At 45.0% G+C, this 19,340-nt stretch overlaps 1 protein-coding gene across 1 annotated transcript in view; it reads left to right on the top strand.

The window, feature by feature from the left end:
* FOXL3 (forkhead box L3) overlaps positions 1–19,340 on the top strand; it is a 37,898-nt gene that overhangs the window by 12,855 nt on the left and 5,703 nt on the right. The window contains exon 1 of the mRNA XM_080382466.1: positions 1–19,340. This exon is cut by the window's left edge and continues 12,855 nt beyond it. Within this exon, the coding sequence (XP_080238592.1) occupies positions 19,234–19,340 (107 nt within the window). The 5' untranslated portion in view covers positions 1–19,233.

Here is a 19,340-nt window from a genome sequence, read left to right as displayed (position 1 = left end):
TCATCTCTGTCTTTTGCATGGAAAACAGCCTGGGATGTTTAAAATACACAGAGAAATTAACTATTTTAGGTAATGGAAGGAAAAAATTAATAAACAGCTTTGCAAGCCATTTATATTCTATGTTCTAATTATCCACAAATATTGGAGATGGGAAGTTGTCTTCTGAAACATGTTATTCTCCATCAAACATTGTTTTCCTCAGGGCTTTCCATGATATCAGTAGGAAATCAGAAAACAAGAGGGGGAACAATTAATACATATAAACATCAATCGGGCTGGAAAACAGGCCAAATGGATTTGATCCTTTGAGGGAATGAGGCAGGCTTTCTTCGCTAAGTCCTAGGCAACTCCTAAAGGACGAAGAACTGAGCAGCAAAGGGGAAAAAAGCCAGATCCAGTTGAGGATTACATGGGAATAAGCTTAGGCAGAGACAGAGGGAGGCTTTTTTGCTTACTTTTTCCCCAGCAAGACTTCCCTTTGGATAAACTGTGCTGGGAACAGAGCCAAGCAGGAACACCCCACACAAAGACTTGTCTTGGGTCCAACCAGCAACGATTCCCTACCCCCACCCCCCAAGACACATCGTGGGGGACTGCCACTGTCCCACCACCTTTGGCCAAGGGAGCCCCAACTGCTGCTGCCTCTCTTCACCCACCTGAGCCCACAGCAGAGAGGAAGGACAGGAGCACCTAAGGTGGCTATGCCATGTCAGAAGTCTCTCACAGTTAATTGCAATTTAGTGCACTTTTTAATAGCACCCGTTGCGCATCATCATGATGGGAAAAAAAGCATCTATTGGCAGAAAATTAAAGTGAGGATGAAAATGCTGATTTTGGCTAGAAAATAAAGCAGCAGGTGCTGATTTGCAGTGTTCAAGGTAGCAGCGACCTTGTCCGGAGGTTGCTGAGTGTGATGTAGCACATCTGGGATATGGAGCCTCACTGATTCTTTTTATGCTGGTTTCACTGTCCTGCAACTCCAGTATTTTCCATTAATTTACCACCTGATTTACCCAGCCATACATGAGATAACAATTTTTTCTTAATTTCTCTAGTCCTTCATTTCACAGCTAGTCCTGCTCTGGAGCTCTGCTGGTGGGTGGCACTTTCACCCACAAGTCGCTTTCTGGCTTTAAGAGGATTACTACTGCAAGGAAAGTCTTCCTTATGTTGAAGTGCTGGATATTGCAACACAATCTTGCATTAAGAGAATGAGCATGCTGAATTTTCCAACACCAGCTGGAAACACTCTACATACTGGTGCTGCTTTGGTGAGCTGGTGACCACTGATTTGGACATTCAAAATCAGATGTCCATGGAAATTCTCCAGTTGCTTCCTACCAGCCACCTACTCTTACCTATTCCCGCAGAACTGGAATATGAACTCACAGCATCCCCACGATTGCCGAGATGCGGACAGAGGCATGCAGCACACACACACTTTATTGCTGTATAAACACAGCTTATCCCTTCCTCCAGTCCCCAGCACAGCAGAAGAGTAAAACCACAACCTGCCACAACCTGCTCTTGAACACCAGCGTACAGAACAAATTATATATTTCAGCATGAGTAGAAAGAGGGAGGGAAGCTTCAGGGAGTCAGACTACTCTCAATTAGCAGTTATCTCCAGCAGCTTGTCTGATTAATGGCTACACCTCACACTGTGCCTATATAATAGGTGCAGAGAAGGTGCTTTAAAAGTGCTTTGCTCCTAATTATTGTGGAGACTGAAACGCTGGGTATCTCTTGTTAGAGTAAACATCTTCTCCATCCTTCCTCCAGCTCACATCTATGCAAGTGCCAGCACTGGGCCTGGGCGAGCAGACCGCATCCAGGTGGGAGCAGAGCACGTACCAGTTGGCTGCTGCCAGCAGGAGCCTGAGCATGCTGGACTTGAGTAAAGTTATGTGCTTCTATCAGCACTAAGCATCCCTACTTCAGGGGACTTCACGCCCTGCACCAGTCTTTCTGCCTTCATGGACCAGAGTCCAGCTCTTCTGGAGCTGATCCTCAAGGTACAACAGCTTTGACCTGTCATGCCAGCACAAACCTTCCCAGAGACAGAGCTGCTACGTGTGGGTGCTTAGGCATCAGCACTTACAACATAGTAACACACCAGACCCAGCTTGTGGCTGAACTGTAGTCCCATTCTCTTTTCTGCCACAGACAGTGACTTTGGACAAATTAATTTATAGTGCCTTTGCAACAGCTAAATCAAGTATGTACATACCTGTGTCTTGGGGTAGCTTAGCTGAGTGTGAACAGCACAACTGTTGCACAACTGGACCTAAACTGCTGCACCTTGACGTCTGCCCCGACTTCTCAAAAGGTTGTCCCCTGAACTTCTGGCTTACCTGCAATGTGCTATAACTCTTCCCCAGGGAGTAATAGGAAGACCTTGTCTCTCCTTCCAAGGGAACGTATTGGAAGATCATTGAAATCTTGAACAACTTCAGCCTGCATCCTTGCTCCATGGGAGGAACGCGAGTGACACAAGTGAACCTCTCATAGCCTGCAAGAATCAGCAAGCTCAGGCTCAGCACACCACCAGGGCTGAGCAAAGTGCGACCTGGTGGTTGTGGGCAGGAGGCAGGGACCTGGAGTCACCTTTTTGTTTGGTCTGCTGAGAAAATTGTCTTCTGTTCAGTGGACAATTTGCTCCATGCCAAGTCTAGTTTAACATCTACAGAGCTGTCTGTTGTACCTACATATCAAGAGGTCTTTAGGGTTGGTTTAGGTATTAGGACATGCTGATGCAACTTCCAGGCCAGAACCAGTCTGCTGAACTGGTTTCAGCAATGACTCTGGCACGTCAGGGAGAGATGAGAATGAGGTCCTCTCCACCAAGCAGCTTCTTTGCTTCAGGCATAAAGGTGCAGAAAATAATAGTCACCAGCCAAGAATCTGGAGAACCTTTCAGAAAAGTTGCTCTACCAGCACCAAACCCATGGCTGTGCTATGAACAGGAATGCAACAACATTTCCCAATCACAGCTGAATTACACGAATATTACAATCAATTCAAGGCAATGTGGGCAACCCTATTCTAAACCTTGCTTCCTTCCCTCTCCTCCTTTTCAGTAAGTTCACTTAATCACACATTCACTGCAAAGAAAAGAAAGGTTTTAAAGTACATTTACCTTGTAAAAATATCAAATCTTCTTTAGAAATGAGCGCTGGTGAATTATGAATGAAGGCATGCAGTGCTGAAAGTCCCTGCTTATACATTTTTAAATGTAGCCTTTCACTTCTGACAATACTTTTAAAAACCCACTGGACTAGAGCTTACAGTCTGTTGCAAAAACCAGCCATATTCTTTGCCACCACGTTCCCTGATCTGAAGAAGTCCCAGCTGCTCCAGTCCTACTGTCTGCCTTGCAACCTGGAGAAGAGGCCAGCAGGTCTGAGCAAAGGTCACTTCAAAGGGCAGGAGAGGAAGAATTCATTGTAAATAGCAATTACACACTGCAAAAAAAAAAAAAAAAAAAGTAAAAATTAAAGAATAAAATAATAAAACCCCAGAACAATTCACTCAGACAAATTCCCAGCAGAGGAGCTCTTGTTTTGATGTTCTGCTGGGCAGGATGATCGCTGGTGTGGAGGTGTCCCAGCCCCACTATGGGACACCCACAGGCAGTTGGTTTCTCCAGCTCTCCAGATCTGACGGCTCCATCCCCAGCAGCAGCACACTGACCTGCTAGGTGTTGCAGGGGACATGTTACCTTGGAGGACACAATGAGTTGCTAAAACATGTGTGAACCAGCCCTCCAGCATGGCCACTGAGCTCAGGTGTAAGGCTGTATCCACCCGCATGGCAGCTGGGGCAGAGCCACGCTGGGTGTCCTCAAACACTCACAGGTGCTGAGTGTCCTTAAAACCCTCTCAAGGCTCTCCTTTGCCAACATTATTTTCTTCTGCAGAGTGAGAGGCCTACCAGGCTTGAGAGAAGCAGCAACTAAATTCAAGTTACACGAGCAAGGCAGGGAGAACAAAATCCCCAGCTTATCCCCTCTTCTCACACATTGTCTCTATCCATCTTTCTTCAGAGACAGTTTTCATTACTGTGGAGTTAGAGGCCAGGAGGGGACCTCAGACCTGATCTAAACCTGATCTTCCTTACATCAGCATTTCACCAGGTATCCCCAGACCAAGCCCAGAATTATCTGACCAAAGCAGTTACCTGAAAGGCACCTACAGCTGTTTTGAAGCCACAAGGGAACAGCAAAGGGACTTGCTTCCCTTGGCAGCTTCTGACACCCTCCGTTCAACATAGGTGCCTTCTCTCCAGTCTGAGTGTGTCATCTTTTTGCTATGTGCTTTTTCCATTATATATATCCAGCAGTCACGTTCCCTTGCAACCTTCCTTTCAGCTAAGCTTTTAATTTGACAGTGCCAGTCTCTTCTGAGCTCCTATTAGCACTCCCCAAACCCTTCAACACTTAACAGTCCCATCACTGTTTTCACAGGTGCTTGGTCAGAAGCAAAATGACCCCTACCTATCTACCTACTCTCCAGTCCAGCAATCAGACCACATCTAGGCAATTACCAACTCTGTGAACTTATGCCTTATCTAGAAAAATCTGTTTTCTCTTTGTTTAGCATTGATTATAGTCCTGTCCATGGATTTTATCGTCATGTGATTCACTATCAACCTCTTGGATGACAAGATGCCCTACCAGTGGGAATGACTGGCCCCATTCAAGTACTGATGTAGCAGTAACATCCTTCTTGTCCCGGACGTTACTGCATTCAAGCTACCCAAAAATGAATTCTCATGTGGCAGAGACTTCCTTGGCCAATTCCTCTAAGTTTAGTAGCAACAATAATAAAGTCTGATTTTTTCACTAGTAGATGATGCCTAACATTTTCCTAGCTGGATGGACCAGGAAGTACCAGCCAAGATCATGTGGGAAGAGAGCTGCTTTCCAAATACAGAAGGTATCCGTTGGATACCTCACCCTTTCCCATGGCTGTGTCAGCTTCAGTACCTCCACCTAATATTAGGACTGTGATGTTGCTAAGATATGCTTTTGCTGAAAAACAAACCTCTCTTTTATTTTCCTTAACCTTTCCTGGTCTGAATTTTTGGATGTCTGTCTCCCCTTCGCATTCATTGTCCGGACCAGATGATCTCCGGTTTGTCTGGGCTGCTGCCCATTCATACACACACTCTTTCTCATATGGTGTATGCTGCTTTTTTCACTCTAGCTGGTGCATTTATTTCATCAGCAAATTGAAAGCGAGCCTTCACCTCAAATTGCTGTCTCCTGTCTCAAGTGGATTTTTTGCATGAGTTTTTTCATTTGAAGAATTTACTCTGTTTTATTCCCATTTTCTTTCCTTCTTTTTTTTTTCAATCAGTTCCACTTGATAGTGATCAGCTTTTTGAAATACCCCCTTTGCAGCACAGCATATACACTACTGGATTTGTTCACTAAAAATTTGCAGTCAGCAACCTGTGGTTCTGAGCTATAAATACCTAAAACCATTAAACCAGGTCACTTACTCTAGCTCTGTATTTCCCAGTCTGACGTCTGAAACACTGTATTTCATGACACAGACTCCCCGATTAAAAGAAAAATAATAACAAATAAAATAGAATGTTCAGGTAGAAACAATGTGCAAAATATATCGATACAATCCAGCACCAGCAGGTTTTAGGCGATACGCAGATACCATATGGATCTGGCTCTCATCTCAACACTTAAGGGAGTTACCAGCAGTGCAGCGTTCCAGTTCCCAGTCATTGGCAGTATGCCCTCCTGTAAATGCAATTAAAAAAATCTCTGCCCAGAAAAAGAGGGAGAGACCCCAACCAAAGCAAATTAGTCTTTTCTCAAATTTTTTATCAGACTGCACCATCTAGAGGGCGGCGGCAGCAGCATCACTCGGCTCCAGCTCAGACCTGGGGGGGCACCAGGGCTGCAAAGGTATTGCTCTATCCCCCTGTACAGAAAATACTTTTGTATCCCCACGGCCTCCTTGCCGCGGTCGGTGCAGCTCTGCAGGAACGGATGCTATTGAAAAGATTTTCCTGGCTCTGTGGGAATTGCTGTCAAGGTGTGCGAAGTCAGGGGGCTGTGTGTACCTGACCCTGGCCCACCTCGCCACCATCAGGCTCTTCCTTTGACCCTTTCTGCTTATGGTCAGCCTCTAACCAGTAAGAAGCCTTTATACAATGTGATGTACACAGACCTCTTTCACTTCTTCTCCTTACATCTTTTAAATACCCATTGTCACCATCTCAGCTCGAAAGTCCGGTGTGCTCGAGCATGCCCTGCAGACAAAGGCCACCACCCAGAGCCACCAGCTGTATGTGTGCTCTTATTAAAATCACACTAAGCTTGATAGTCACCTCTTCTTTGGCAAGAGAAGTATTACCATTAATCAGCTGATTATTAGGTTATTAGCACATACTACTACAGCCAAGTACCAGCTCCTGCCCGTGGGTCACAGCAGCCCCCGCAGCGCTGCGGGCTGGGGCAGGGGGCTGGGAACTGCCCAGAGGGAAAGGGCCTGGGGGGGCTGGCCAACAGCCGCTGGGCAGGAGCCATGTGCCCGGGTGGCCAAGGTGGCCAGCAGCATCCTGGCTGGTACCCGAACCAGCGTGGCCAGCAGGGCCAGGGCAGTGCCCGTCCCCCTGCACTGGGCACTGGTGCGGCCGCCCCTCGAACCCTGGGCTCAGCTGTGGCCCCTCACTGCCAGGGGGACGTGGAGGGGCTGGAGCGTGTCCAGAGCCGGGCAGGGGCTGGGGAAGGGGCTGGGGCACAAGCCCTGTGTGGAGCGGCTGGGGGAGCTGGGGGGGGTCAGCCTGGAGAGCAGGGGGCTGGGGGGGGACCTGATCGCTCCCTCCAGCTGCCTGACAGGGGCTGTGGGCAGGGGGGGTCGGTCTCTGCGCCCAGAGAACAAGCGACAGGGCAAGAGCAAACGGCCTCGGGCTGCGCCAGGGGAGTTTTAGGTTGGAAATTGGGAAAAACTTCTTCCCCAAAGGAGCTGTCAAGCACTGGAACAGGCTGCCCGGGGAGGTGGTGGAGTCACCGTCCCTGGAGGATTTAAAAGAACTGTAGATGTGACACTGTTCAGAGGAGGGTGAATGTTTTTGCCAGGTTACATAGCCATACATGGAATCTTAGCTAGAACCGAGGTCATCTGTGAAGCAAAAAACGCACTCTTGACCGCTAGAGAATATCTGTCTTTGAAAGAGGAAAAACCTGTTTCCAGTACCTGGACCACTTAGCTAGAAAGGTGGGCATCTAGTGGTGCAGAAGGAAAATATTTTTCTTATTGCTTGTTGCATTATCAGTCAATGGCCTTTAGATGCTACACAGCCGGGGGAGGATTGGAACACTGCTACAAATGGCAGGGATGATTCAGGGAGCAGCAAAGCTTGGTGGAGCCACCAGTTTCTGCCTCCAGAGTGCAAGTCCACAGGACGTCTCAGGCATCCAGCAAGAGATGTCTCCAGGCTCAGCTTCCCCACCAGATGATAAATAAATCATTAATAAAATTAACTAAAAAAATTTCCGAACTACTACAAAAGCTGTTTGAAATAGACCTAGAGACTGACGCAAGAAACCACCTGATCCACAAATCAAATTGTACATAGACAATACCTTCACATAATTCTCATTTCCAATGCAACCAGCCTAACAGCAAGAGTTTGGTGGAATAGGAAAAAAATGTACAAACTAAATGGCCAGGACAGTGATGGTCACCCTCATTTTGCACTTTAACAATTTTTAGCCTCACCCTGATTTCTGCAGGACCTTGACCTTCCTCCTCTCCTCAGGGAGCACAGCACAAAAGCTGAGTTAAATCTTTACACGAGTTTTGCACAAAAAGTCCTTGCTGCTCGCCTGCCTGGGGGGGGAAAGGCATGAAAACGCACCATGAAGTTTTTTAGGCAGCTGTGTTTGGACATGGTCTCTCTAATGGTTTCAGCTCTGCCCCTGTGTAATGAAACCAAGCAGGCAGCATCTGGGGTCTTTCCCTCCAACGGATTAAGGGGGATTTGATCCTGAGCAGTGAACAGCAGCTGACCCTGAAGAAATATACAGCGAGGGAGCCTCCGCTCTTGCTCAGCCTGGACTACCCTGTGCTCTACCCTTAGTCAAACCCACAGAAGCCTGGTTGGGTCACCCAGATAGGCACCGAGTGTCCAAGCTGGTGGGCAGCCCTGCCCTGCATGGGGGGCAGCAGGCTCTGCGCTCCCTTGTTGGGTCCCCACATCCTGCCAGATCCTGGTGCTCCACTGAGAGCATCCTGATGCCATGGGCCAGGGCACTGCTGAACATTTTCTGGGGACGTTTTTGTGGTGACAATCTGCTCCAGCATCACCATACTGCCGGTTTCTGAATGCACTTTGACAACTTGAAGCCAAACTGCTGTTGACAACCTATGTAATGCAGGTCCTACCATGATTTCACTATGATCTATTTCACTTAATTAGTTTCTCAGAATGGATAAGTTAGTTATTTATCCTGAATAGCGAGCATTTTCAGCAGTTCAGCCCCTTTGAATCATGTCTAATAAGCCCTGAAAGGATAATCACTCAGACGTCACATTTTGCCTTCTGCGGGATCTGTGGATTGCCCTTCTCATTGCAGATGGAGGGGAGCAGGAGCTTCTTGATGTGGAGCTGCTGGATCTGTCCCCACGATCCCTGGTTCCTATTCCAACAGGTCACCATTTCCCCTTCCATCACTTCTCCCACCATAGCACAGCTGATGCTGTTGACCACCATCGCCCGAGGGAGCCAATGCCAGGGTGGGGCAATGGGATGAGAAAATTTTTAAGCCAAGTACCTCTATACAAAGGCGTCCTTTCCTTAAACACCCCAAGGGCATTCAGAGGTTTCTCAATCTGCCCCTCGCCTGGTAACAACATACACTGACAAGCTGCGAGATGGATGCTTTCCTAAGACTCACGTTGCTCCAACAGCTTTATGCCGTCCTAAGGAAAACTAGGGACATCCCTTGAAATCTGTGAACAGTTGCTCTTCATTGCTTCCAAATGAAGATTAAGTTTGAAATTGCCCAGATCAGATATGAATGCATTGGGGTTGGGGCCAGGCAACAAGCTTCAGATCCAGGCTCCAGCAACCAAAAATAACCTTGGGAAACAATCTTCTAAACTCCAAGTTTTAATTAAGAACATGTCCATCCCCACCCGTATGCCAGGGGTATGAATCTAAATACATCTCTGGCTCTCTGCTTGATGCTGTTCAACCCCATACCAAACAAACAAACATAAATACTTGTGATGCCTTTTTTTAGAAGTTTTCCCCACAAAAGCTAGCAAGAGATATATAGGCCATTAACCACTAAAAGACTGAGATGAATTGTGTGAGCTCCAAATTTGGAGTTACTGGGATCCGTGATTTCTGTTTAGTTCTATTTCAAAATGCAAATAACAGCGCATGATTCAGACAGTCTTTCTACGACCTTCTCATCCTGGTGTCTGATTTTTACTTAGCAAAAATAATGAACAAAAGTGTTCTCTCCCAAGTTTAGTTCTTGCAGGGTAGCTCAAAAGTGCGTTGCATGACCTGTAAAACTTGTCTGCTCCAGTTTTCTCAACCGCCAGTGCACAGTGATGCACTGCCAGCAGATAGCTCTGCAGTATGTGCCAGAATAGGATTCTCTGATTATTTTAAGCAATAATTTGGCTGCTTTGCATCTGGTTTCCTAGAAATCCTAATTCTACCCCAATGTCCTTTGTCAATACCAATGCATCTCTCCACATCTGAGCAATTTGCACCATTGTTTGTGCATAAACTGCTTCTGCAAGTATAAATCACCTTTAGCAGCCCACAGCCCCACATCAGGTAAGAGGTTGCTTCAAGTCCTTCCCAAATGTGCTGAATAACTAACACCGAGCTCCACCGAGCCCAGCTAAGTCAGCAAAGAGCCACACTTACTCTCCTGCTGTCAGACACCGAAAGGCAGCTCACATAGAGGGGTGACTTCTACCACAGATCATTGCTGCTTATTTTAGCACCATCGCAGTGCTGTTTGGTTGGGATAAAACTAGAGACATGAAGCAAAACATCCAGGATTGTCTTGTATCATTGCTTCCTTACAGACCAACGCTGTGTGCTGGGCAGTGGCAGGACGTGTTTTGAAGGGTCAGCTCATTCCTCATTAGTCTCAGAACATTTAAACTTCCTTTTTGTGATTATGCCTATCTTTTTTTCCAAATTGACTGGTGTTGAAGAAAAAATAAAAGAAAAAAAGAAAAGCCATTTGTCAAGACTCCCAGGCAGCTATAAAGACAGAATGGCCAAAGTCATCCCTGCATGCCACCTCCACCCACCGATCACCCCTTGATGGATCAGTCTACAAACAATAACACTGAAGTTCCTACTTAAGGCTATCATTAACGACGGGATCTGCAATTAAATATAGACACATTCCTTGTTGTTTCCTGGGTCATGTCACTACCTTTGTCACCACCCACATAACTCCTTCTCTGCTCCCATTCACCCCAAGCAGCTGCTGTGGTGTCAATTGATCCAAGTCCTTTGCTTGTGGCTCTGTTTCACAAGTACAATGCTGGGTTATTTGGGCGCCCTTGGAGTTGCAGACTGTTGTGTGGGCAGCAAACAGAGCTCAAGCCTAGCTCTGTTGCTTGGGAAGCTTCAAGCTGCACAATACCTTGTACAATACCATTTTCACTGTACGGCTCGGTTGCAGCTCTAAGGAGAGATGTGCTTTGTTCGCTTTAGGGACTCTTCACCAGTATTAGAGCAGATGAGTACATAGACAGTTGGATTTAGAAATAGCCTATGCACAGTTAAAGCACTGCCTTTGCTCCCCTGTGATTTTCAAGATCCTATTTGTTAGCTTTTGAGCAAATACAGAGTCCCTGAATCCTTGAAGTTTCATAAATTGCTGTTTGCCTAGGAAGTCACACCAGTAGTTAAATACATGTAAGGTATCTTCTAGTATTTCCCTAAAAGTGTTCTATCCAGAGCTCAAGAATTAGGACCAATATTACTAAATTCTGAAGTCCTGAAAATTATTTGCAGGACTTTATGACCAGCTTGGAAACCGAGGAAGATACATAGAAAATAAACTACTCTCAGAAATGCTCATTAACTGAGATGTATGCTTGTAAATATCCACCCCTTGGCTTACACACCCAGTCTAACAAGCCACTGCAAAAATCATTTAGCTGAAAAATACACAGAATTTGATTCTCAAACAAGGGAATCTTCAATTCTTAATCAAGATACATGGTTTACTGAGAACTTACCTCTATATACGTGAAAGCACCGCATACCAGATGAATGGAAAGAAGCAGAGCTTCCATTAGAATACTCAGCTTCTGAAACGTTTCATTTTATTAAATTCAGCTGTCTAAAGGCAGGCAGCTACATGCTGAGCATAAGGACAGTGAAAAACTTTTAGCACTACAAGTTGGTTTCAGATACTTCTAAATCCCAAAGATATTTCAAACTGATCAAACTGAAATGCTAACAAAGAAAAGTAATCTAAGGTCAAAACTTAATGAGAAGAAGCAGAAGCAAAGCTGGTTCGTATTTACATATATATTCTTTTTATCACACTTACCCAGTTCAAACATAAAGTGTGACTTCACAGAGACATGCAGCAAAGCTCCCAGCCTTCGTGAAAACAGCAAAACCGAGGACTAACGTTATGCTACAAATACTTTCACCTGAAACTACTAATGGTGAGAATGCACTTCAGGTGGCAGAGATCAAAGCTGATTTCACTTTAGACTCAGCTGTGTGCGCTGGAAAGCCTCTCTTAAGATGAAAAGGAAGGAAAAGCAAGAAGGGAGCTTACACCTCTTTAAGGAGCTATCAGCAGAAACCTCAAAACACAATGTTAGCTGACAAGTTGTCTGCTGAGAGTTGCTTTCATGTGATAGATAGCCAAATACTTGAAAGATGATAAATAATGAATTGTGAATGATTATTCTAATTCAGAAGAAGAGAAGAAGGCTTATGTCTGGCATTGAGGAAAATGTAATCAGATGTCCCTGGCGCGTTAACCATCAAGTGTTTATCCTGGGATGAAGTCAGGTAGTTTAACTGGTATTATCAAAACATGAATTTTTTTTTTCAGAATCAAGAAAAGCCTTGACAATTGAACTTAGTTATGGGGAGAAATTCATCAGATCAGACCTATGAGTCAGAAGAGGTGGGTTATATAAAAAAGAAACCATAGTGGTAATGGGGAAATATTATTACCACTTGGTAACTAAGAGGTGAGAAATATTTTACAGAGTGTGATCCTATTTAAAAAATGGGTATTGTGGAAAACTGGAATATCTTAGGAGGTTTATGCAGCCACAAGTTGCACCTTACTGATAAATCAGAAGGTATTATGTCTGAAGGGAAACTGGTAGATAGAAAACCCAGAGAGAGGTAATCTTGCAGCTCAGTTACGAATGAGGTTGGAGTCCCTGCTACCATCGCCTTCTTCAGTAACAGCCCTGGCGTAGGGGCCAGCTTCCAGTCCCCTCTGTCCTGCCGGGTTCATCTGCGTTGGTCTGGAATTGTTCAGGCGGCTTTCAGAAATCTTCTGTGTGGGTGAGAGTTATGAGTAAGTGAACTGGAATGAATTACTACTTTCAAATGAAAATAAAATCAGCAAAACATAACAGCACTGCCTCTCCCTATCCCTTCTGTTCCCCAGCGTGCAGGATTTGTAATGCTAAAGGTGCCAATGGTGCAGAAAGAGGCAGTAAATGACCATGAGCTGCTCAGCCTGCCTGTGCCCTACAGCTAAGGGTCCTGGCTCAAAACACCCCACCAATCCTCCCAGCCTTGTCCAAGGGAGGCATCAGGAGTTGGGATTCTTGATTCAAATGGCCCCTGGATTCAGACTTGATTCCAACAGTCCCTGGATGGTCACAGCTTTTCACAGTGACCACCTCTAGCAGCTGGAAACACAGACAAGCCGTGCACGTGCTCCCACAGCTCAGAATCCTCCCCATCCATCAAGCAGCTGGTGACCTGCATCGCCATGGGACAGTTACCTTTGCACTTACTTGACCACGTGCCTTCAGTCACCTTGGGGAAAGCTCGCCTGCACCTTGTATCTGCTTGCCTTGTGTTGGTCCATTTTGCAATATCAGATAATAAAATGTCCCTTGATTCACTAGCATTGAGCTGTGTGCAAGGCAGATGGGAGAGACAGGTTTGGATTAGTTCACATCTGCTGCGTTGTGGATCTGTCAAGTGCTTGTGTGACCCCCTCCCCCCGCACCACCACCCTCCCCCCAGAAATATCTCTTAAACCAAGGAACGTGTGGTAGAGAGCAGACAAAGCACCACAGGCGCTGGCCAGGCCCTCCAGCCCCCGAGTACCTACCAAACTCCTTAAACATCACAATTTGTGACTGGGTGACATGAGGCTGCTCTGTCATTAGCTCTGTGGCAGCGGAGGAGCCACATTGCCTATGGGATATTTGATAGGCATCTCTGAGGCCTGCTGGTGCCACAACAGTAGGACTTAGCCTGGCTGGGAATTAGCTTCTTTGCTTCAGCCTTGCTCCTCCATGCCGGGCTGACTGTTGTCCTTCCTCCTCTGGAATAATAATGACAGCTGAAAATAAATGTGTGGGATGACTTGTGCCAGTTTCCACAATTTAACAGCACACGGACATTTGTGTGAAAGTGTGAGCCAGGATGTTTGTGTTCATTCTCCTAATCCTCTTGACAAAACGGTTTTATAAATAATCAGGCCTTAATTGTGTGATTCCAGTTAATGCAGAGGGAGTTAATTAACATCTGGAACAAGTTTTCTGGCTGGAGTTATTAGCTGTCTGGTGCAGAATTCAGACAATGTATGAAGTGAGGCCTATAGCCAAATGATTTTTTACATAGCTGAAATGAGAAATGACCAAAGATGGATGAGGCATGGCAGCTGCGCCAAGATAATGTCCGTTTTTGGTAAACAAGTGTAGACTGAGTCAAGGCATGATTGTTGTGTTCGTCCAAGAGGTGCACTACGTGGCAAAGAATAGGCATCACCTCTTGATTTACCCTCTCTTCAAATCCTCCAACCCTTCCCACTTGTCTCCAAAAGCCTCACAGATCAGTGGTTCTGGTGACTTTCACAGCTGGGGGAGGAACAATCCCACCAACATAAAGGACAGGTCTCCTGTGCAACCTTGCACATCCCTGCTGTGTTTTATCCCATCTATCTGCGATGTCCAAGAGGAGGTTTTAATTTTGTGCCACTGAGAAGACGAAGAATACCAAACCACAATAAGGCAAACTCTGAACCTCTGCCTCATGCATCCATATTAAATAACGAAACGGGGATGTGTCCTTCCAACCACCAGTATCCTTCTGGTAGAAAGGTGCTGTGCAAACCAGAGACACAATGTGAAAATTTGAAAATGCTTTTAGGTGAACCCAAGCCATTTTGTCCAACCTGAACTGATATTTTTTTTTTCTTAATTCTTTGTAAAGCTTCCAAAATCTTTTTCCATCACTTTTGGTTTTATAGCAAAAGAGTAAAAACAAATTCAAAAATTTCACTTAATAAATGGCTAAAAGCTAGAGATCTATCCATGTTCTCCTTCCACTGCCTTTGAAGCCATGACCTCACGGGAACAAAGGAGAAATAATATATCAGAGTGATAATTTGGGTGATATTACTCGCAGTCAAACCTGAAACCAGCTTGAACATTTCCACCAGCAAACCCAGCACTGCCCAGAGCTGGTCCTACAGACCTGCAAGATCTCTCCACGGCTTTTAGCTTCTTGCCCACTCAGTGGTTGTCACCTCACTTGTTTGAGAGCTTCTCACTAGAAAAGGATTTGCTTTTCTCTTGGAAAGGTAGATAATGTTAGAAAAAGAACAGTCCATTGCATTGAGGAGTGATGGAGTGGAGTACCGGGTGTGCACACCAAGCAGGTAAGAAAGTGCCATCTAAACTCCCTGGCCCAAAGGGCGATACAGTCCTTCCTGGTGACAGCGTGGTCACAGGGCTTTACAAGACTGTGGAAAACCCTCAGCTTGGCCTGCTGGAATTTCTGAAAAAAGTTTCCCTTGACCGATAGTCACAACCCAAGAGTAGGTAGGAGAAATGGCTTTTAACACTGAAAACCCTTTTTCCTGTTTTTCACTAACAAAGCACACTGAACACCTCCAGAAATGGATTGTCACATATGCCTTGTGACTCTACGTATCTAGCTAGGGCAGGGAGAATATGTTGGAGCTAGTTTATATAGTTGCTTTATTATTTACCACCTCTAATGTGATGAACTGTTATTGAAGTTTTCTTATCCATGTTCCTGCTTTGTAGAAACCCATGCTGTGTTTTATGCATGAGTTTTACACTGCTACAGCTAGAAGGCATGCAGATGAGGAAAGCCTCTCCAAATTACCCCCTACCTAGGAAATATAAACAATGCTCACTAAGCTCCAGCAGAAAACCACAAATTGTGGTACAAATTGTGTTTCTATGAAGTTCTACATATAAACACACAAAAAAAAGAAGCAAAAGGGGAAGAAATTCAACCGATGGACATGGGTGATGCAGAGACTCATCACTCTCCTGCAACTGAGGGTCACTGAGTTGAATGTCAGAAGATCCGTGATACAGGGTCTCGGGTGCCACCACCGCCACGTACCCATCCAAGTCTGGGGAACTCTCCTTCTTATCCCATAGCAAAGCAACTAGGAAAGTAAGTACCACCACCTCCATTTCCCCACTCCTTTGTCTGCCAGAGCTACAGACTTTGTACTACAAAGCAAGCAGTTTACTGGTGGTATAGACTACTGCTGAGTGATCCAATGCCTGCTGAAGGCCACCACTTGTTTCCACTGATTTAAGCCAGAAGAGGGTAGATTTAGGTTGAATATAAGGAAGGAATTTTTTACTGTGAAGGTGGTGAGGTACTGGGACAGGTTGCCCAGAAGCTCTGGATGCCCGGTCACTGGAAATGTTCAAGGCCAGGTTGGATGCGGCTGTGAGCAGCCTGATCTAGTGAAACATGTCCCTGTCTGTGGCAGGGGCTTGGACTACATGGTCTTTAAGAGGTCCCCTCCAACTCAAATAATTCTATGATTCTATGATAAATTTTCAAGGTTTGGGTTAAAGTCCTATACCACAACCAGCTCCTGCTCCCAGTCAGTGGAGAGCAGGAGAAGCCATGCTGCTGAGACACCTGTCTGCACCAGTAAGATGGACTGGGGTGTCAGCATGCAGTCCCAGACAGCAATATTCACTGTTATTCCAAGGAGCTATAATGATCAGTAATTCAGCCCTGTTTGGATTTATGACCAGTCTGAATTTCATGTACAATTTTCATAATCTGTGTCATAATTACAAAAATCGCAAATAAGTTTTTAATATCAATGTTAAAAAAGATAGGCAGATCCTTCACAGCATTTTTATTGCCTATTTACAATCTCAAATCAAATGGTTTACAACTTTGTGTTCTGAAAATATACAGCGTAAGAAAACACTAGCCTGGCAAAATTATGCTTTTATGATAATGACAGGGATGAGTTATAGTTACTCTAGTTAAACTATAATGGCTGCACAGATGCTAGGAAAAAGCTATTGTACAACATGTTTTGCTACCATAAGCATGGCACCTGCTAGCTCCACCATGGTACATATAGAGCACGATAACATTTCTCTATGAATATTATCCTCAAAGAATATAATCGGACCATAAACATTCACCTGGGGATAAAATATGGGTATTCAGGCTTTAAAAAATACCTTGAGCAATACTCATCCAGTTTTGCATACCTGGATTTCAGAAGCAAGTTTATGAGAGGTAATACGTAATGTGTTTCTGATCTTGCAGGACTTAGGAATGGTCTGTGTTCTTATTATAGTTTATATGAATTTGCCGGAGGTGAATTTATTGATATTTACAGAGCCAGAAACCAAATCCTCCAGCCCACTGCTGGCTATGAGGAAATAATATTTATCCACAGATTATGTGTTACACAAACAGGGACGGCAGGGGTTTGCTACGTGTCATGCCAAGCTGCCCCAGCACCCACCTATGGTCCCACTCACTCCTGAGATGCTGCTCAAGGACACCAGCACTGGGTATTACGACCTACCTCCCTTTGCTGAATTTAGTCTCACAAACTAGCCACTGAGGCAGAAATTTAATCTCAGCGTTATTTTCCAATGACATGGGTGAGGAGAACAGTGACCATGAGCTCTTGCACCGATAGTAGACCCAGCCACCAGTGGTAATGCACATCACAGATATGCTGGACATGGGTGAGCTGATTGCACTCACCACAGCAAGAAAATACAGGAATTGAGGTAAATAACGTTGCTAAATGGTATTTTACATTTACAATCATTTGTTCTAATTCCCGTTACAGAAAACTTTACCTATCATGTACTGTCAGTAAATATGTGAGGATTTTGGTGAAAGTGTATCGTCTGACTTCCTTAGCAGGGCAATTTTCATAAATAGAATATGAAAAACTGAAAAAAGGGCACCAACAGGTGGTGTAAAATCAGAGTCAACTAACGCAGGTCTGCTTTTAAAAATTTGTTATAAAGCAGAAGCGAGACTGTTTGAACTATTGGAATTTCAGTGAGGTCAAACACCTCCAAAGGGAAGGACCACTGCTAAAAGCCAAAGTGGACATTTAGTTGTGCCTCAAGGATCGTGGGTTTAGCAAGGGAAAATCTTCCCAAGTCTGCAGCCCAGCTTCTCCTTTGCTTTCAACCTTCTAGTCCAGCTGGACAGAGTATGAAGATCAGACATTACATATTTCATTCTCCACCACTGAATCTGCTCTATCTTACCCAGTATTAAAGCCCTGCTAATGCCTTAGGCAGCAGTAGCTGACCCTTTGTATTAAGACCTCCTCTGCAGTGGATTCCTCATATATATGTCTATTGATGTATTTTAGAGTGGAGATAATTTTTATTTTGGGTACTGGCTTTGGCTTCATATTTTCAAGAAAACACCTCTTATATCTATCTCTTCATGACGTATATTTCCCCCTACTCCTTACTATAATGTACTGTTATATTCCACAGAAAAATCTCTCTTCTGTCCATCTTTGTTAAAACTCCAGAACCACTTAAGCATCACTTTAAAGGGCTCTTTATCACTTGGATGCATTTTCCCTTAATTGTATCCTTTAACTCCAAGAGGGGTTTGGGGACATACTTTGTATGAAAGATGCTAACTCTCTGCACACCAATTTGCTTTCTCTTTTCCAATACTCATTTTCTCCTGGGGCTAGTTCCTGGGACAGAGCTGTCTTCAAATAATTTAATTATCATGTGGCACACACCTTTTTAGTCCCCCCCATGAAATGGTGTGTGATGCCTTTGGTTTACATCACTTGTTGGAAAACACTCCAAAGCATTGAAAAACTATTAAATTGTTACAGTATTGGATGCCAACACACAGGGCTATTAGTCTAATTCATCCTTCAGATCAAAGCCCACACAGGCAGCTCTCCTGCCTACAGCTATTTTCCTTTTACTTTCCTGCTTGACAGTAGTCCCTCATATCCCTCTGTTCTACTTTCTTTGAACATACACATTTTCCTTTAGTCATGGAAATATAATTTATGTCTATTATACTGTATTATAGATTGCAGATCAGGACAAGCATGCATTACTGCCTGGAACGTCTGTTTATTGTACGTAGGGTTTCTAAAAATAAATAAATAAGAAAGCCACCCTGCTTCGTTGGGGAGAGAAAAATACGAAGGGGGAGGACTCGGGGGCTGAGGGGAACTACACTCCGTTCTCAAAGTTTAATTTCCAAGTAGAGACCTTGAAGCATGATTTATTAACATCATGCTGTTTGCTTTTGTCACGTTGTGGATGCGGTGGGGGGAGCGCTGGCCCCTCTCCAGCCTGGACCACCCAGCGAGTTGAGCGCAGCTACCGGCACTGCACACCCCGGTTCAAAGGTTCACCCCCAATTCACCAGCTCCATCAGTCACCAGCCGCCTGGCTCCACCACCCCATTGGAGGCAACAGCAATAACAACAATAACACCACCCCCCCCTCCAAAAAAAAAAAAAAATCCTAACGGACAGGCTGTCTGGGATGCAAGAATTGCAAAAACAATCCCCACCCCATCACGGAGAGTATGTGAGCACAGAGGAGAGGGAGCGTGAGGAGGGGGGAGAGAGGGAATGAGACAGACAGAGGGGAGGGAAGAAGGGAGGAGGGAGTCCAAGCTCTGAGAAACATCACTCCATCTCTCTCACTACACAGGAGCTGAGCAAGGAGCAGGACGATGTTTGACAACACGCAGTACCCCTATAACTGCTTTAATTATGACGGGGATGATTATCCTACCTGTAGTTCTGACGAAGAGAAAAAATTCACCAGACCAGCATACAG

Source organism: Falco punctatus (genome assembly GCF_963210335.1).
Source record: "Falco punctatus genome assembly, chromosome: 4".
Lineage (NCBI taxonomy): Eukaryota > Metazoa > Chordata > Aves > Falconiformes > Falconidae > Falco > Falco punctatus.
This window is presented reverse-complemented; position numbering and strand designations above follow the sequence as displayed.